This window comes from Cervus elaphus, chromosome 20 (assembly GCF_910594005.1).
Source record: "Cervus elaphus chromosome 20, mCerEla1.1, whole genome shotgun sequence".
In the NCBI taxonomy this organism is placed as follows: Eukaryota; Metazoa; Chordata; class Mammalia; order Artiodactyla; family Cervidae; genus Cervus; species Cervus elaphus.
Window position 1 is genome coordinate 109,731,735 of NC_057834.1, and position 21,354 is coordinate 109,753,088.

Here is a 21,354-nt window from a genome sequence, read left to right on the forward strand (position 1 = left end):
AAGGACTGGATGTAGTGAGTTCCAGTGAGGCTTTGTTTACAGAACTGGCAGTCACTAAAATGGGCTGATGAGCTGTCCTTTGCTGAGCTGAGTTAGTTCATGCTCATTGTTTCTAGAATCACCCTGCAGAAAGTAATGCAAGTAGCCTTGCACTCACTACTACTAATGAGATAACTTTAAAAATCAGCAGCGTGTTTATAGCGCTTTCATTAAACATTACCTAGCTCAATCCTCAGGGAGACACTCTTAAGTATTTTTATTATTCCTATTTCACAAATATGGCAGGTAAGGTAGAGAGGTTAATAACTCATTGAAATCACAAGAATCACATGTTAGGAGTCCTGGATTTGACTGTAGACCCTGATTAGAGAACTTAAGCGCACTCAGCCAAGACCAGGACACCTGGGTTTTAGCAGCCTCTGTTTGACTTAATTGCTTGTGATGTGAGGCAGATGGCTTCATTTCTGGCCTTTGGTCTTCTCTTCAGAAAAGCAGTTCCTCGGGCCCTTCTAGCTTTTACATTCTAGGACTTCTAACTTGTCCAGTGTCACCCAGCTAGTGCATGGAAGATCCAATCCTAGTATCCTTCTCCTAGGTTTTCCTTACTCCCACCTAATGAAGGAAAGGCCAGAAGTCCCTGAGATGTGGTGACTACGTTAGGGGTTCCGGAGACTCTCCATGTGAGATGTAGGACCCTCTCCTGACCACCAGGAGCCTACTCAGGACAGGCCCGCTTGCTTTTGGCAGAGAACAGGCATCAACAACCGCAGTGCCCTCGTCTGCTACATGACAAGTTAAAAAAAAGTGATGTAAACATGCAAAGCAGATTACCACTGCCCGTCATTTGTCTTATTGGGGAAGTGCAGAGCTGATCAGAATGAGTGTGGACCTCCTGGGAACTCAGATTGTGCACCTGTGTTCACCAAGTGGGTTTTGGCACCGTGAGGCCCCTGGAAGTGAGTGCATTTGGCAGCAACTTCAGTCTCTAAGGTATTATCCTTATATCCATCCTTTGTTTTGAAGGTTTTCCTATCCTAAAAGCCAGATTTTCAGGCTGAAAGTAGTCAGAAAGCTTTGTCATTTTCCCTTTCCTTTGAATAAAAAAAGAAAGGAAGACTCCTGCCCACTTGTTAAAATTCTTGATGTCATATGAGCTCACTTATTACATGTTACATACAGGACCATGATGTTGGTGTTACAAGTCCCATTGTAGAGATGAAAAAACCCAGGTGAAATGCCTGCTTCAGTTCATACAGGTAGTTAGGAAGATTGCTGGAGTCTTTGTGGCTCTAAACATTTTTCATGGATTTAGATGGAACTTTGAGTTCTTTCCGCCTTGGTTTTACTCCATGGTTACCATCCCCTTTTTCATTTTGCAAAGCCAGGAAATGTAAGACCCTGCTGAGGTAGGCCCAGTGTTGGGGCTTTAAAGACCCTGAGGCTGAAATTGCTGCCTAGGCAGGGCGATGCTGAGGGCCTCAAGCTTTGGCTCACCTCCCAGCTGCAGTCTGACCCCCGGCTTGGCTCGGCCTGGCTCTCACTCCCCAGGCACCCAGGACGGGGCAGAAACAGGCTTGCTCAGTAACCAGATTGCATGGCGCGTGACCTCACGTCCAAGACCACCTTTCTCAGCATGCCGCGTCTTCTCCCCACTCATCATCTGTTTTGGACCAACCTTTGCTTAATGTGGCCAAGCTTCCCCAAAACAACACAGTCAATTTAAAGGGATGTGAAGTCATAAGCACAATTGAGGTGGCTTTCCAAAGGTGCTCGTGAAAATGTGGGATTGAAAACTATGTGCCTTTGTCCTTCGAGCCAAATGACTGGGAAGAGGTAGGGAGAGTGAGGGAATATGTACAAAAAGGGGAGTCCAGACCCTGGGCTGCCCTCCTGGCTCTCCACTGTTTCCCGTGGACATCTGGTAAAACACCCCTCACGTCTGGAGGCCTTCATTTCTTCCTGCCGGAAAGGAACTGTCAGACTGAGAGCCCTTCTTGCTTTGACATTTTACAGAAGGGCTCACATGGCAGAGGAGAGGATGGTGGGCTTAGGAAAGACCTGGGTGTGTTTACATGAAACGCTCGAGAAAACAAATCTAACCTACAGTGGTCAAAAGCAGATCAGCGTGGCCACAATGGAATGAGGGTCTGACTGAGCAGGACTTGGGGGAAGTTTGTAGGGTGAGGAAATGCTCTATAGCTTGATGGCTCTGGGGAGGCCCAGATAAGTGTATTTGTCACAGCTTATGAAACTGTACACTTAAAATGGGAACCTTTCATTGTATGCAAATTACACCTCAGTGAAGTTGATTTAAAAATAAGAAATAGGTAAATTCATAGAGATGGAAAAGTAGATGAGAGACTAGTTACTAGGAGTTAGGGGTCAAGGGGACTAGGAAGCCACTGCTTAATGGGTACAGAGTCTATTTGGGGTAAAGAAAGAGATTTACTGATGAATGTCCATTAATTATATGCTTAAAAATGACCAAAATGGCAAATGCTTTGCTCTAAATATTTTACTGCAATAAAAAAAAACAAAAAATGTAACAAATGTGATTATATCCCAGTTCTGCCCTGTGCTGGCTGTGACTTTGGGCCAGTCACCAGACTCTAGGGAGCCCTGCTTCTTCCCTGTAAAAGGAGCTAGGAATACCCAGGGTACAGACTCTGATGCCCAAACGAGACCATGGCTGTGATCAAGGAAAGCCCTCTATAGACTCTAATTTGGTTTCTGTAAATATATAGTCTGTTAATACTCTTCATTCTGTGATTCTACTTGGTTTTTCGGCGTGAGCTCACACCTCATACTTAAAGTCATTTGCAGACACATGGAAGTCTCTGCTCTCCACAGGGCCCTGCAACCAAGCCCTTTAAATGTACTGTGCATTCTTTCCACATAGTTTCCCAGGACAGATCCTGTGCCATTCTTAGGTTTCTTAACAGCCCAGTTACACTATGAAGAAGTGTCAATGAAGGAGATGGAATTTGTAAAGCCACCTACCAGTGACTTTTAGGCTGAAAACCACCTTGTATAAAGGAAGGCTAGAACCACTCACCCAGATAGAAGAAACCTTACTGTTTTGGGAGTAATTTCTCTGTGCCAGACTGTGTGCTCAGTGTGTGTTTTCTCCTTCAATCCTCAGTGAGGACTTCTAGCCTCATTTTACAGATGAGAAAACCAACACCCAGAAGGGTTAAGTAACCTGCACAGAGTTGTAAGGTTACTGAGTAGGTGACAGTGGAAAGAGAACATCAGCATGACAGCCAGGAGCCAGCCCAGCCCTCACAGCTGGGCCCTTGGTCTTCTGTTGCATGTAGACAGTTTCACAGAGCATGAGCATCAGACAAGGCACCGTGATGGGTCAAGGCCCGTTCAAGACCACTCAGTAGCCATGGCTGCCATGAACATCATCCAAGCTCCAAAAATGACCAAACATTATTCCCTCCTGGCCTTAGTCTTACTCTGTGCTTCCTTCCTCCCAGGTAAGAATTATTAAGATAATCATCCTCATGCTTCCTGAAAGTACCTAACCCAGAGAGAAACCTTACTTTCTGGACCCTCCCGCTAAATGTCTAATATAAGCTTAATCACTTTTTCCAGACTTGCCCCTGGTTCCCCTCATTGCAATGAGCAATAAATCAAACTTGCCCAAGTGCAAGTGTGTTCCCAGTGGTCTGCAGGCAGTTGGTAGCAGGAATACCAGCCTGGATCTGCTTGATTTCACATCCGTGTGCTTGTACTCTTTCACTGCATCTCCCCGAACACAGGGTGTTCAACTTATATCAAAGGCTAGAGAGTTGATTTGTTTTCATCTTTACTGAATGGTTTCTATCTACTTTGTTGTCCTCTAGAAACAAAGGTTATTAATATGCCAGATTCACAAATGAGCTTATTAAAGTTCATAAGTATTTGCCAACTCCTAGCAAGAGAAGCAACTTTTCATTCACTCATTTACATCCTCATGCTCTATGTTACAACAGTAGGCGTGCCGGCCAGGTTCCAAGCTTGTGCTCAGAATGTGGGACACTGACGTGAAAGGTACAGTGGCGCTTACTGTGTAGACAGCACTAGGAGGTAATGTGATGGCAGTGTAGACATGGGTCTCTGCAGGGCACTGCTGGAGTCCAGGAGCAGAGTAGTCTGCGTCACCTGTGCAGTCCAAGAAGCCCTTCTCTTTGGGCTGGCTCTGAAAGTATGAACCTGTAAGTGCAGGACAAGGAAAGCTCCCAAAGGTGGAAGAAACTGTCTAAGCAGAGTCTCAGGGGTAGGGAATCTTACCATGTCAGGGGGACCAGGGGCTTCCCTGGTGGCTCATATGGGTAAAGAATCTGCCAACAATGCAGGAGACCCAGGTTTGGTCCCTGGGTCGGGAAGATCCCCTGGAGAAGGGAATGGCAACCCACTCCGGTATTCTTCCTTGGAAAATTCCATGCACAGAGGAGCCTGGCAGGCTGCAGTGCATGGGGTGGCAAAGAGTTGGACACAACTGAGCAACTAACACTTTGACTTTCAAGGGGACCAGAAGAACAGAGCAGAAATGTGGCCTAAAAGACTGGCAGTAGATGAAGCCAGTGGGAAAGGGAGCCACGTTGGAAGGGCCTCATGGGTCGTTCTGAGGGGCTGTCTGCATCATCCCTGGGGACTTAAGGAACCTGGAGGGTTGTTTCAATCAGGAAACTGGTATGATCAGTTGCAGAAAGATCATTCTGACAGAAGCAAGAAGAATTTTTTTTTTTTTAAGGCATGATATATGTGACCAGAAGGGTGACTTTTGATTCATGGTCTGGAAAGGGGCATTTATTAGCTCTAATGTACTATGAGACTAATAGGTCTTATGTGCCCAGTAAAGGAGATTTGACCTTACCCTGTGGGTGATGAGGAGACTTTGAAGGATTTGAAGCAGGGCAGAGATATGGTCAGATCTGATAAAAGAAAACAACAGATATCAAAAATGTGCTGCATTAATGTGTGATTCCATTTCGGCTTTTTGGAATGTCAAAAATAGCCTAAAGACCCCATGGTGACCTTGCCAGAAGTCAGGTCAGAAATTTCTGGATCAAATGATTTCTTAGTTCCCCTCTAGCTCTTGACAGTCTTAAGATTCTGTAACAAGGAAGGTAAAGCTATTTCCAAAACGTATAATGCATCAGAGTGTCAGACTTTGGGATTATCTGCTGCTTGGGGTTTTCCACACCAGTGCTCCCCTTCATTAGTGGGGATAATTGAGAGTTGACTGCAGTCGTTACCGCTGTTGTGATGGGTATTTGAAGCTAAATTCCGGCAAGCAGGAGACGTGTGAATATTTATCTCAGCTGCAGAAAGTTAATGCAGTGTGGCATTAATTACCCTGTCTGAGCCTGCTGTCTTCTTCTGTTTTTAGGTGTCATTCTCAGTTGAATAAATTAGTTTCCAAAATTAGAATAAAGCAAATGGTAGGGTGAGATCAAGGCAGCCTGACTTCTTAGGGCGTCCAAAAAGCCGAGTAAGCTGAGAAAGTACCCAGGAAAGAGGAAGCTGCGTTCTTGTAGCCCAGCATAGCACAAGGAGATGTTGTTTCCCACTAGTGGTACTTCACTACTTTACCTACCTTTGCTCCACTCACCCCACCCCCAGAACACAAACACACAGAAAACTTGCATGTTTAGCCTTATCACAAGTATCTGAAACATTTCAAGACATTGGCAGAGAATAGATTAGGTGCTGAATACATCATCTTGCTGTAGCTTTTGCTCAAAATTTGATGCTGAGAGAATAAAGCCAAGGGAGAGTGTGTTTAGGACAAAGGGATCAGAACGGTGAAAAAAGTAGAAACTGTATCCTAGACATTCACATTCATTCAGCAGACTTTCATTGAGCACCTACTATGCTAATTCTACATGTAAAATGGCAGACAAAATGCACAGGTGGTAACTCAGAAGTCGGGTGTGGAAGAATAAGCTTTCCTACTTTATGTCATCAGATATTTGCAAGAAGCATTATACTTTTCGTTTACCTTTCCAAGACAGAAGTATTATACTTTTTTTTTTAACCTTTCCGAGACAGAAGTAATATATACCTATACATATATATATGTATGTGTATATATATATATATATATATATGTATGTATGTATGTATGTATGTATTTTTACCTTTCCATGGTTAGAAAACATTCAGGTTTCCAATTGGCAAACTGTTTTATTACACAAATGGGTGACTCAAAGAGTAGGAAGCTCCTTCTTCCTGGAAGAATACAGAGATGATGAGCTCTAGAAGAAAATATGCTGGAGACTTGATCTCAGGAGTCCTGGATTCTATTTACGGCCTGGTTACTAAGTAACCTTGGAACTCTGGGGAAGCAAAAGCTCTCTTCATTGGGCTTCACATGCCATCTTCTTGCCCATCCCCACTTTACAATAAAAGCAAGCAATACAACATATTAAATCTATGAGAGGCAGCACAGTGACTTTGAGTTCACACAACCTCTTTGATTTTCAGTTTCTACCTGCAAAATGAAGATGGAAAGAATAAAAGCCACTCCTGGGATGGTTAGGCAGATAAAACATTGGGATGGCCAAAAAGTTCACTCGAGTTTCTCATAAGATGTTACAGATGAACTTTTTGGCCAACCCCATAAGACATAAAGGTGTTTTATGTAAATTCCAAAACACTCTACAACGCCATAGCTGGAAGACTTTTTGCTTGTTTGTTATGGGGTTTGTTGTTGTTGTTTAATGGCAGCTATTGTAATAAATGAGAAAAAGCACTGGAACTTACTTTTAAGGCTCAAGTGCCGTGTGACTTACTAGCCTTGTGACCATGGTCAAATTGCTTAACTTCTCTGTGCATGTTTCTCATTTGCAAAAGAAATAAATCACTGCCTTAATCACTACATTCAAAAGACAATGTACTTGAAAATATCTAGCATGGTGTCAGACACATGGCAGAGCTACAGAATGCCAGTTCCATCTGTTGGTTCAAGAAAACAAGCAGTTGGAAAGGATCTATACCCACATAGCAGGAGGCAGGCTAATGTACAAAATATGGCGGAATTAAGATGTCCTTTTGTCCATTTAATTCTGGTACAAATATCTGAGAGTGACCGCATGAAAGTCAACTTTAACAGAAGGGCCTGTGCATGCTTCAGACCAATATATTGACCTGATCTGCTTGCCAGTGCAGCCTGGGCCATTTCAGTATGAACTGAAGTCTGAAGTGACTTCAACAAGGCCAAACACCATTTCCCATCTACATTTGGATTGGATTTTTGCTGTGTCATATGTTGGTGAAAACCTTGTATGTATCTCAGGACAGCCCCAGGGTTGCAGGCAAGTGATTGACCAAACCTGAAACTGCAGCGGGAGTGGATGGAAACAAGCCCTAGAAGCTTTTAACTAAGAGCTAATGGCATGATTACTGTTCTCTTGCTCTAAAGCATGCCCAGTCATCGCTGCTTGCAGAAACCAAAGAGCGGTTTGAGACAGAATTTCAGCAATCTCAAGTGGATGTTCATAAACCTGTCTTGGAAAAATGTTCACTTGATGTATGGTCATTGTTACCATGTTCTGAAGACCATGTTCCTGCCAAACACCATGCTAGAGGCTTTATATGTATTCTCTCTAATCCTCACAAGAACCCTATAGGGTTGGGGAAACTGAGGTTCGGAAAGTAAAAGTATCTTGTCCACATCACACAGCTAGTCCAGCTCTGTCTGGTAGGCCCTGTGATTTCCCTAACAGGCAGTCAGGCTCAGCTTGAAAACCAAGGGCATGACTGGGTGAGTTGTTGTTCTTAAGGATAAAAAAGGATGCCAAAATGATATGCACCATGACTGAATAATCCCAAAATAACCCAAGGTCATTCATCATAAATTGTCATCTTTCTGTTCTCATTCCAAACCCTTCTTCCCAAACTGTCTCAGAAAACCCTATCGGGAAAAGAGCGGGTCTCACTTTGTCCCTCTGTCCTTAGGAGCCGGAGCCTCTCTATGCGCAGATCAACAGATGTAAGAAATAGCGTCGATGCGGGCTTGTGGCGGGTGCTTCAAGACTGGCATGGAAATCAGATCGCGACAGGCTCTCTTGTATTCTTTCACCTCTCGTCATCCCACGAAGAAATTCACGATCGCCCAATGGAACTCCTTTGGAAGAGGAAACTAAGAGGTTTTGGCAACCGCTGGCAGAGGTCTATGGCAGCACAAAAACAAACACACAGAAATATAAAAAACCATCCCCAGCATCAAATCACAAATCAAGCAAGTGCGCACCCAACACATGTTCCAGGCTCTCTTAGCATGGGTTTAAGATGACCCAGTATGTGAAACCCGAATTCTCTTTTTATTTCTCAACCTGTTGACCACTGTAAAGACATCTGATTTGGAGTGACAGGCCTCAGAGAGGTACATCAGGGTTGGCACTGACGTCATTTAGGCGAATGTAAGGTCTGTGTCACCACAAGATGCTCATTCGTATGCCTTTCCACATAGGATGGTATAATTACAACGCTCCACAAGGCCTGGTCTGCCGTTTTTTCCCCTTTCCTTTATTAGTCATGTTTGAAATTAATGAGTGTACAAATTTTTGTATTGCTTTGACTTTTTTTTTAAGATATTGATGAAGAAATTCAATTGGGAAAAAAGAAAAAACCCCATATGAAATGAATTCACTTGAAATCATCACAAGACAAATAAGTGGCTGATGATTCTTTTTGATTAAGAATGTTGCCAAAACAACCCTTTAAGCTCTTCTGCATCCTGGTGAAGAAAGACAGATTTCAGTTTAACCTTCACTCTGTGAGTAGGAAAGGACATCGAATCCCATTGATGAGAAAGATGAAAAGTACATCTGATTTCCTCAGAAGCTCTAAACTCTTTAAGTTCAATAAAATGAGATTTTTTTATTTTTCCGATATCTTGCTGCTGTGATGCTATGCAGACAAGTGTCTTCTCCATGTGCCATTTTCAAAGAAAAGTCATTTGCCAAATACTTCTGGTACAATCCTGGTAATGTGGTTTGGGATTTTAAAAAATCGACTTGCTAATGGAACAGTGGTGACATGAATATTCAGAGTAACAAACTGATTCTGTGGTCACGATAGTTCATCTCTATCTCTTTTTGTACATCAGAAAATTCAAATGGGATTTTTATTTTATAACTTAAAAAAAAAAACCTTACCATTAAACTCTTTAAATATTTAAGGGAAATGGCTTTAAGGAGTTCTAATGAAAAAAAAAAAATTGCCCGTTTGTGTTTTTTTTTGTAAATATAAATGTTAATGAAAATGTTTTTTTTAATAATGCCATTACACTGTAGAGAAGGTAGCAGATTGAGTGCAGAATGTGACAAACGTGATGGGTGGGGCTCACTTTCTGGAGACTACTGTGGAGCTCTGGTAGGAATTTGGAGTTCAGGGACATCTGGCAGGATCGGTCAGCCAATCAGCAGCTAGTGATCAGTAAGGGAGCACGTGGCTCCAACCTCTCATCTAAGTCTTTTTGTGAGAGTACGACACTCTCTGTAAAACAAGAAAGAAACAGTTCATGCTCTGAAGGCCTGTCCTTCAGATTCTGAAACTCCCTCCCACCTCTCCACTCCCACTGACCCTGTAGACATCACTGGACTGTTTGTATGTGAAACAGAAGAATTTAAGCTTCCTTTTTTTACATTTATGAGACAAAAAGTGCAGTGTTTGGTTCGTATGTTTAGCACATGATTTTCATAAAGAATCTATATATTTTTGCCCTACAGAGAATATTGTTCTACAGGTCAACTGTGTTTTCCTGATGTTCCTATGCAGTTACAGTATGTTGAATTGAATGGTTTAACACTAAGAAGAAACCTTTAAAGAATCATGGGATGAATTGGATTGGGGGTGGGGGTGATTATCCTTACTTGGTTTTAAAATTTGAAAAGTAGAATTTACCTTGATATGATTGACTGCCATCGGCCTGTGTACTTTGATACTTCGTATCAACAGAAACTAAAATGATTTGGAAGAAGGTATCCTTGGTGACCAAGGTAAAAATTGAGAAGTCAAGGTAATTGTTACTGTTTGAAGCCCATGTTTTACACTGTCAGGTCACTGGAATCTAAATGTTTTCCAGTTAACTGGCAAATGTCCATTGCAGAATAGATGTGTCACCCTAACATGGAAGGTCTGAAGAACTCGAGAGCTGAAAAGGGCCATTACCTTCCTCTGTAGCTGTCACATTTTGGTTGACATGACTTATTCAGGAATGTGCATACTTTGGATGAGCTGATCCTTCCATGTGAAGGGGAAAATGGGAAAGGTGTGATAACCATGAGAGTTGTCCTGAGACCAGTTCAATTGCGTTTTCTGGGGATTTGATGAGATAGGCAGTTCCCACGGGGAAGTAACTTAAATTGCTCTGTTGTCCGTGATTCTGATTCTAAACCAGTGGTGCTATCTTCTCCCTCAATATGGTTGTCTTGAGTTTGTCTTGCAGTATCACACCCTTCCACTGATTCTGCAGGTTGCTTCTGACATATTCAAAGTGAACTCTGGCTGATGTGGCTGTTTCAGGTACACCATCTGGAGCTCATTTCATAGCGGAAAGTGACAGCCCAGGGGATTTGTCATCATTCATTGAGTGTGGGTGAAAATGTAGCTGGCTCTGAACTTAAAGAAGATGGCCCCTGTAATGCATTAAAGTGAGGGAAATAAAGTCAAGATTTTAAACTGCCATCCATGTTATCATTGGCTGAATTCTGCTGTCTAATAAGCACTGTTTGGGGAACTCGGAACCACCGTATTCTATCCCAGGAAAACAGTGAAATTTCCAAGTAAGAGCTGAGGTGCAGATACCAAAAGGCCATGGGGGGTACGCACAGTTCCAGTTAGACTGATAGAAAATCCACGTGTACAACTGTTAATTCCTCATCCTTCACTAGCACGAAATTTGTCACTTTAAATTTTGAAACCAGGGAAACACCACCTGTCATTCTGTCCCCATTCCCCACAGCTCTCTTCACACCCCGCGAGACTTTTTTGATAATTCGTACTCATCCCTGTGTCTGCTGAATCCCCATCATGTAATGTACCGGGCACCTTTAAAAAAAAAAAAAAGTTTACTCTGTGGGTTTGGTTCATTCCAATTTCTGCGTTCTGACACATATTTTTTTAATAAAGATGAGAAAGAGAAAATGACTCTTGCAGTACATTTCTAGACCTACTTTAACTTTACCTCAGATGACAGTTTGTTAACATATATGGACACATTATTTTTAACTTTATGTACAATGCATTCAACAGAACAGCAAAATTTTTAGAAATTTTCCATTAATTTCTGTAACACACCATGTAAAACTGTTACAAATAAACATGTTTGAGAACAACACCTTAGCCTGGTTTTATTCCATAAGCTTCTACTGGCTGTTCAGGTTGAGGAATTGGAAGAAGAAACTGCTTCTCTCGAAACTTCCATCGGACCAGGTGAAGGCCTGTTTTCCTGGCGCAGGAGCAGAAAAAGAAAGCTCCATTGAGGAGTTAGGTCAGTTTGTCTTCAGTTCAATTCAGGTACTGGCTCCACTTGGAAAATCACAGTGAGGAATGAGGAGGTTGTTGTCAGAAAAAGCACACTCTGGGTAGATGCGGTGTTCGGACCACACTTAGCGTGGGACTTTAGAAGTTGGGAAAGACCCCAGGACTTACCCTATGGACTTGTATCTTCTTCTAAAAAATTTTAAAAATAAAACAAAAAACCTGCTAAACTGTTGGTTAGAAGACCAAACTTAACCTAGACTGTCAAAGAATTTGCCCCATAGTTCAAGATCATCTACTCTAAGAAACCCAAAGAATGAAGCATTTATCTTCCTTCACATTCCACACACAATCCACACCAAAAAAAAACATGAAAGGAAAAGAAGTCTGGAACTGGACCTTGACTCTTATTTTAGGTATTGAAGAAAAGAAAGAAAAAAGTGTGTGTGTATTTATGTGTATATGTATATGTGTGTATCATTTTTATTTTCTCTTGTAATTAAATCAGTTTGTTGATCCAGTAATCAGCCAGATTACAGATTATGATTAGGTCTGTGGGATGCCAAAAAACACCTCTGTTAGGACTGGTTATGTTAATGGTTGTATAAACATATGCCTTCAGTCTGGTGTCATTAAATAGAAAGTATTAAACAGATGTTACCACCAACTTGGAGAAAATGAGAGAAAGGATTCTAGCAAAATAAATTTGGGCCAGATAGAGGGAACAGCCTTCATACAGTAAGAAATGGACTGAGTTGTTAGAAGATGTTATAGAAGGCTTTCTGAATAATAGTGCCTCATACTTGTTGAGCAGCTATTAGGTACCTCAAAGATGCTCCATGCTAGGTGGCCATTGCCTTAGTTAGTCTTCCAAGAATTAGACATTATCCTCAGTTTATAAAGAAACTGAGACTTGGAGAGATCAAATAACTTCTTCAGCTAGCCAATGGTAAAGTTAAGAAGTTTCTTTACTCACAGTTGATTTTAATTTTTTTTAGAAAGCTGGATATTCACCCTTTTTAATAGTTCTAAATAGTCTTGTTGAGAAGCCTGATCGCCTATGCCTCTTCCCAGAACTCTAGTTGATCTTTGGTAAATAAGTTAGATTTCTAAGTTCCTCCAGTTGAAAATTTAAAAAACATGAGACCTTAGTATCTTTAATATGTTGCTAACTTTATAATTTCTTTTTTAATTAGCACTTTGAAAGGGTATGTGTCAGAGGGATTAAAAAAAAAAAAAAAATACACCTTTCTGCCCAGCTGGTTCAAGTTTAGCTGAAACCAAGAACTAGTGATTTACTTTCCCAACCTAAATGCATCTTTAAGAAGTGACAAATTAAAAGGTGTCCTATTTAACTGTTAGGCGGATGCCAAAATAAATCAGGCCGACATATCTGCTTTCATTTTGTGCTTGAGACAAACCCTTGTTGTTTTGACAGTAAATGCTTTTTGTTTTACTCAGAATGACAGTAGGAGAAATGCCTAGAATAAAAACAGGTTTCATTGAAATCAACCTTCAAAGCTTTGAAACCTTTTAAAAGATGTTTAAATGCAAGGGAATTGGAGCAACAGTGCCTGAAAGACTTTTATTTTTATTTTTTTAATGAACACATGTAAATGGCTTTCAAGCCATTTAGTAGCCAGTTCTCAGTATTTATGTTAAAATCAATAATAGCTGCTACTCTCAGGCTGCTCCTACTGTATATGTGTCACTCATTTTCTAGCTATCATTTCCAAATTTTTACACAAGCCCTGAGAAGAAAAGAAACAGGCTCCCCATTTTACAGCTTAGGAAACTGAAACTTAGAGATGTTATGAAACAGCTATTAATTAACAGAGCCAGCGAGCTCTCCCAGAGGCTGTTGAGGCTCCCAGGGTCTGACCTCCAAAGTCTCTTTCCTGTCTTCCATGTTTGCTTCTGTCTGCAGGGTTTCTGAGATGTCACATGGCTCACGCACCCTCTGTAAGATACTTTTAAAGTCTATCTTTATTCCACTAAAAGTGGTGTCTATTGGAAAAATCACACCCAGCCTTACCTGGGCTGACTTAGTGCAGAAATGGATTCTCCAGTAAAACGACTGTAGATATTTTTTAAAATGGAAACATTCAGTTTTATTTTTAAGAACAGTGATAACTCTAACACAATCCAATGAATATATAATTGCAAAACAAAACACTAGCATTCATTTTCTCATCTAAGATACAGAGGTCTGAAGAGGGAGTCTTTTTGACCAGGTTCATCGTTTGCTGAAGAATATTAATGACTGCCAAGTGGAAAATGTCCAAATATTCTTGCAACATGGCAGCCTCTGATGACTTGGGTCCTTAATCTTCAGAACAACCTCTTGCCACTCTGTCACTCACCCAGGGACCACAGCCTGGATAGGGAACCAGCAGGGAAGGTAGACGAGGGAACAGGCAGTGATCGGGGCTGACATCTTGTCAACAGTAAAATGCTCAGCTGTCCTTTTTCCTATTGTAAGGAACTCTACCCTGCCTCTTGGGGAGGCACCCTGAAATCTCTCTTGTTTCAGATGATAGAAGCTAGTTACCCATAGTTCACTGCAATGAGCTCAAGAACCTAGGAACTTAGTTCTTAAAGGGAAATTATTTCCTCTTTCCTGTCTGTGCCCTTTCAAACTTTCATAGGTGGTAAAAGAAAGGTGGTCAGTGACCACACAGTCCATGTTCATTCTTTTAAATAAAGCAACATCATATCATAAACTAAAAATAAAGGAACCCACAGTTGATGGTTAGTCCTCTTTCATCAGAAGAGAAGTGATGCAAAAGGCAAGCAGGTAGGTAGTCAATAGTTTTCTTTCTTGCTATTATGTACTAACCTTAGGCAGAACTGGGAAAGTTGAGTATTTGACCAGATCATGCTTTGCTTTGCATTTGCCTCTCTTCTCCTGAAAGTGGAATGTACTGTCTTTACTGGTGACATTATTAACTGGTGAGTTAATGTAGTTATTTAACTACATTAACTACATTAATTAGTTAATTAATTAACTACATTAATTAGTTAATTAATTAACTACATTAATTAGTTAATTAATTAACTACATTAATGTAGTTAATTCAGAGGGTAGACTCTGAATTCAGAAAGTCTTGGTAGTCTATAGCTGTACCACCCTGAACTTACCCAGTCTTACCAGGAAGTCTCCATGTAGGTTCTGGCCCCACAACTTTCTAGTTGTTTGACCTCAGGTCACTGAACGTAATGTTGATATGAAATGTCTTCCTTGTAAGGCTGCTATGAGACATAAATTTGAAAATTTCATACCCGGACATAGTAAATCCTTAAGTTGTAGTTGTTTAGTCCTGCCCAACTCTTTTACGATCCCATGGACTGTAGCCAGCCAGGCTCCTCTCTCCAAAGGATTTCCCAAGCAAGAACACTAAAGAAGGTTGCCATTTCCTTCTCCAGGGGAATCTGTGTGACCGAGGGATGGAACCTGCGTTTCCTGCCTTGGCAGGTGGGTTCTTTACCACTGAGTCACCAAGGAAGCCCACACCCATGCTCAGTACATGTTAGAGTACAATAAAGAAAGTGATAGCTATTGTATATTTTTGTATTTAATTCTTTTACTTTATCCTTTCACATTTATTATCCCAGAATGGCAATGGATGATTATTAACTCTATTTTATCATCAGAGAAAAGCAAAGAAGCGTACATATATCTCTCTGAAATCTTTTTCACTGGCAAACTTTAAAGCAAAAATATATCATGGATTTATTCATGTAACAAAGAGTGATTAAGCACATGCTATGTACAAGGATCTGTGATAAGCACTGGAGATTCAGAATTGTTTTTTAAGATGTCTGTATGACTGTTCCCACTTTAAGAAGTTCAGAGTCTAGTCGGGGAAAAAAGACTACTAGGTGGGTATAGTAGGATGAGTGCTGGAAGAAAGGCATAAGCTAATTCTATGGGAATGGTGGAAGAGGCTATGCAGAAGCACTGATGCTTGAGTTGTGTCTTTAAAAATGGGTAGGAGTGGTAGTGGGGGACTGCGTTCGCGCTTTCCCCTGGGGAAAAAAAAAAAAAGAAAGAAAAAAATGGGTAGGAGTCCCTGGTGAAGCAGTAGCAGTGGAGGCCAAAGCTGCAGCTGAACTGGCACAGCCAGTGAGCATGATGTGCCCGGAGTAAGTGAAGGGAGAACATGATGCACTATTTAAGCTCTTGAATAACACAGGAAAACCAGTTTCTCAATTCATATTTCAAAGCTAAAATAATAAAACATCAAAAATAGTACCAATTATAGCCTGATCTTTCTAATGTATAATCAGAAATTCCTAAATAGTAGCAAATGAAACACAGCTGTAAACCGTGACCAAATTAAGTTAATTCTTGGAATGCAATTAATAGGTCAAGAGAGACTGTCTCATCTTAGTGTCTGCCAGAAAGGCATCTGGTAAAATTCATTATCCTCTTTGAGAAAAACATTAAGCTAAAATGGTAGAATTTCCTTCACATGATAAAGAATGTCAATCTCAAACCAATAGGAAACAAAGCAGTAAGACTTAAGGTATCCACTAAAATGAGGTGGAGGTCAAGGCTGTCAACCATTACCTCTATCATCTAGCAGTATTCTGAATTTAAGGCATTTAAAATGGGAAAGTTATCAGTGTTTGCAGATAATATTTTCTAATGGGAAATATCTACCAGAAGCTGTAAGAACTAATAAATGAATCAAGGTGGTTATTTTTTAAATAAATATATAAAAATCAGTTTTCTATATTATTATAAATAACCTTTTAGAACACTGTGTTTTTAATGGAAAAATACATTCCATAAAAATTACAAGAATAAAATAGGCAAAAGTAAATTTAATACTGATGTAAGGTCATAAGAGCTAGATATTTTTTTCATTATAAAACCCTGTAACATGGCACAGAGAAACAACAAATTCAGGGAGGAAGTTTCAAAATTATAAAAGTGTCAATTCTTAATTTGCCACAGTTCAGTTTCAATCATAATCTCAGTTCTCCATCTTCAATCACATATTTATATTCAGTAATGTTCTAAAGCATATCTGAAGAGAAAATCATGTGAGAATATGCAAGAAAAAAATAATGTAATGATGATAAACAGTCTATCAGATCGCAAAACATAAAGCTAAAATCATTTACAGTTTTTGGTATACGACAAAGAATAAAATGACCTATGAAACAATGTAAACTGTAGAAACTATCTCAAGAAATTAGTGTATAATTAATCAATGGATAGTTGAAAGTATTCAGAGTAGTGGGGTTTAAGACTATTCAATAAATAAAAATGGGATAATAAACACTTAGAAAAAAGATTCTTACTCCACATCATATAGTTAATTAAAATCCACAGAAATTAAATATCAAATGTATCATATGTATCCATCAAAGCATATGAGAAAAAATTAATGAATATTCATATACAGATAGAAAACAATCTCACAAGTCTAATACCAAATGCAGAAAATATATATTTATATAAATGTGTAGAGATTTGACTTCATGAAAATTTATGTTTAAAAAGGCCATAAACAACAGTAAAAATTCATGGGAAAATTAGGGAAGTATTATTTTTAAAACTTTATTATCCTGAATACACAGAAAGCTCCTAAAAGCTTACAGAAAAATATTTATAGAAAAGTAAATAATATGAACAAACAGAACCCAAAGAAGAAATGCAAAAAGCCCATAAATAATAGCTAGAGGTAGAAAACAGCAAAATATTTTATCAATAGGGAGCACATTATTACAGTACTTTGCAGCCTTTCTTCAAAATGAAATAAGTCTAAATAAGCCTATATGAAATAGTGTCAACGATATATAAGAGTGGGTTTGGTAAGTTCCCATTTCTATTAATAGTATAAAAACATGTATGTAGGTATTTATGTATCAATAGAAGATTTTTACTATGTTATTCATGAAACTGCTCATTCACTTAGTAAGTATCTATTGAGTGCCTCCTATATGCCAGGAGTATTGTTTTCATGGGGCAATATGAGGCTTGTGCTAACTCTGCAGTGAGTAACCTTAGAGAGGGGGACCTCAAAAGGGAGAAAACAAACTTCTCACTTCATTGTGCTTGTTGAGATTTTATATTGCTACAAACCTTATGTTTCCAATATTATTATGGGCCAAGAAGTATTTCTTTGGCTGTATAAAATTTTGTAATCAAAGAAATTCATCAAGACAATGTTTTCCTATCAAATTAGCAATGATTATTTCTGTATTGATGAAGATATGAGGAAACAGGCACCCTCAAACACTTTGATTGATTCAAAGGAATTTTTAAATCAAAATCTTAAAAAGTTGCATAAGTTTCAACATGATAATTCCATGCATAAGACAAATTTAAAAGATGGAAATTCCCATGAAAATGAACAAATAGATATTAAGATGTTCTTCATTCATTATGTACAACAGTGAAATATTAGAAATTAAATTTCTAATACTGTGAGACTATCTAAATGTTATATCTGTAGAATGGGAGGCTATGCCTTTATTATCAGTGATAAGCTCTTTGAAGACAGGGGCCACATCTTTTTCATTTATCTTTAGCATCAGTAAGTATATATTTATGCATATGAGTATGCAGTCACTAAGATAATGTTATAGAACCTATATTTTGTCTCAGCGTTCCCCATGCCATTTTTAATTAATAATTCAGTATAGCAGAGGATAAAATCATATGCACATTATGATCCAATTTTGGTTGTATAAATATACATACATTCATAGAAAAACTTATAAAAACTTTGGTAGTAGGATTCATATAACTTCCATTTTGTTTCTTGTGCTGAATTTTTTGGGTTTGTTTTCCAGTTTCACACATAAGTGATTTCTCACTGTAAGCTTCAAACCCTGCAAATGAAGCAGTTGATAGAGATCCATCAGTCCCCTTCTCAAAAATAAGCTGATCTTTGGCCAAGGTTTAAGTGACTCACTATCATCCTCTAAACAGGTTCAAGGGGACCATAGGAAAGACCAAGTATCCTGCCCAGCATGCGTTCTTCAAAAGAGGTGAGAATGGCATGGGGAGGGCTGGCCAGTTGTATATCTTGCATAGACAGTGACTCTGCTAACACAGCAGACAATAAAAGTTCACTCCAGAACCAAAGATGTGTTAGAGATCATGGCGATCAGTAAGTTGGAATAAGGAGAGAGCACAGATTCCTGTTTTCAAGCCCTGCAATCTGCCTTTCTTCTCACTGGGGTCACAGCACCGACATGCCCCCACCTTCCCTCACCTCAAAACATCATTCCATGATCAGAAGACAACAATCCAAGTCCATCTATGAAACCCCTTGTTTATCATTTACAACTTACAGTAGTGTTGTTTTATTCAGCATGCATTTTTATCTGTTTTAATAAAGATTATTAATAAAATAAATTCTATATAAATATATAAATATTTATTTTAATGTATATTAAAAAAATAAAAATATAGTGAAAGTATAAGACATAAAGCTCTCATAAGTTTGCTCCTAACTCTGCTTTCTCTGCCAACTTATTTTGCCATTAATTTTTTTTGCTTTTTTTATTTCTTTTTAAAAAATTTATCTATTTTAATTGGAGGCTATTTACTTTCATTTGTACTTAATGTTAAATTTAAATTCTATATGTTTTAATTATGTAGAAATCATAAATATATTCTTAATATTAACAATAATTTTAATATTACATAAAAAATGAACTCTTAGACCATTCTTCCCAGAAAAAAACCAGTTATCAAAAAAAAAAAAAAAAACAGTTATCAATTGTCTGTTCTAGATTCTTCTAAGTATTTCCACTCACAAATGTTTACTGTAGAAACACATAGTTTAACCTTATAGGAGTTTGGTTTTTTAATATGTAAGTAGTATGCTACGCATAGAACGTGTTTTTCTTCATGGAACCATGAGTTTGGAATATTATGTCTCAGGTATGCATAAATCAATACATATGAATGTGTGTGTATTAAATACTGATGAACAATATTCTTACCATAATATTGTATACAAATTAAATTATATACAAAATATATACAAATTATATTGTATATAAATTTGTATACAAAGGTATACAAATCTTCATTGTACAATTCAAAGTCCAGCTGCCCAGCCCTGTCACACAATAACTCTGTGATGTTGGCTGAATTAACTTCTCTGAGCTACCATATCCTCATCGTAAAATGGAGATGAGATTATCATTGTATTAATAATGAGGCATAAATGAGCTGGCATTTATAAAGTGCTTGACACACCTAAACCCTAGGCTCATGTCTGTTAGACATGCATACGGTGAGGTCCACAATGGGTGAAGAATGGACGTAGATCTGGTCTCGCAGGCCCGTGTGGCTGCTGGTGCAGCATATACTCCATCATGATCCTCTCTGGGAAGAAGGGGTGAACACCAACTCCCACACTTCCAATTGGAAGTGGAGACCCAGCAGAGAAGTGGCTTGACAGTCAACCATAGAGTGAGCTACTGTGACCCTCATCTTCCTACTTTCAAGGCTCTACCTGGACCACTCCACATGGTTAGACTCTCAGCCTCACCCTTTCTCACTTTCTGAGCTTCTCCATTGCAAGGGGCAGTGTGGTAGGTGAAGCATCCAGCCTTTCTCCTCCAGAGACAGAGTACCCTGAAGAGGCCAGCAAAGAAGTGCTACCTGACTCACCACCATCCACACCTCTTTCCCTTGCCTCTATATAAGAATTCCTACAGTTCCACCTTGATCACGCATGTCCATCTGTACCCCCTTCTACATCCCACTACTACTGCAGGACAAGCCCCATAAGGTGGTCACCTTGTCTTTCCTCTGAAACAATGTCTGCAAAATATTCCTAAGCATTTCTCTGCCTATTGACTCTGTTTTAAGAACTTCCATGGCTCCTTGTTATTAATTCCTGTAGACTTAAATCTGGGTGAGTTTAATATTTCCACCCAGGCTTTCCAAGAGACAAGGAAAAGTTAAAATAACATGTAGCAGGTTTCTGGAATTCCATCATAAATTTGCACCCTAAGCAGTTGTTACCTCTCCTCCCTGAATCCCCCAGAAGCTTTGATGGCAACCCCACCCTGCTCAGCGCTGAGCCAGTTCTGACCATGGAGGGAGTTGGTGAACACCATCAGTAAGTGGAGTTTGGAGTTGACTTTGCTGTCCCCATCAGAGTGGGAGAGAGGAGTCCCCCCAGAGTGGCCACAGGTCTGACTCTTTCTTGAACCAAGCCCCTGATTCTCCCTGGGAGGTGGGATCACTTCCTGTCTCATCAGACAGGACTGCTGCTTTAAGTCCCTCCTCAGTCTCCTCTGCCTCGTTGCTGAACTGGCCCAAACCCAGTGGTCCACTTCCCTTAGACGGGGCTGACCTGTGACCGCCCCCGTCCCTTCTGCCTCCTTACCCCCAAACAGCTAGTCCAGGATTCTGTCCCTTAGCAGCTTACTACTGAATTCCACTTTCAAGTTTCCCCCCCCTTTTCACCAGGCCCTTCTTTCCCCACCTCCTCCTCAGCACCCCCCCCTTTTTTTTAATAGAGGATGGTATTTGAGATGAAACATATCTATATTTTTGGTTTTCTTCTCACAACAGTCCATGAGGTGAGTGTTTTAACTTGCATTTTAGAAAAAAAAGAAAAGGAACTGAAATTCAGGTCAGGAAATATGCTCTCCAGATAAATGGTGTGGCCAGAATTAGATGGGGACAGACCCCTCTTTCTTTGACTGCTCTATGCTTCCTGGGGACAATGAGTGGGTAACTACCTTCCCACTTCTGCTTGGGATACACTTAGACTTCAGGAAACTACTGATCATGGTTGGCTATGATACCTTTCTCTAGCTTTTTGTATATTTACCTGAACCAAAGATGGAAGGAGCTTAGGTAACATCTGTTAACATTAATGCATGCGG

At 39.7% G+C, this 21,354-nt stretch overlaps 1 protein-coding gene across 2 annotated transcripts in view; it reads left to right on the top strand.

Annotated features, from left to right (window-relative positions):
* DAB1 (DAB adaptor protein 1) overlaps positions 1-11,340 on the top strand; it is a 451,733-nt gene extending 440,393 nt beyond the window's left edge. For both annotated transcript variants that reach the window (XM_043877907.1, XM_043877908.1), the window contains one exon: positions 7,951-11,340. In XM_043877907.1, coding sequence (XP_043733842.1) covers positions 7,951-7,995 — 45 coding nt within the window. In that variant the 3' untranslated portion in view covers positions 7,996-11,340. The remainder of the gene's footprint in view (positions 1-7,950) is intronic.
* Positions 11,341-21,354: the final 10,014 nt, after the last annotated feature.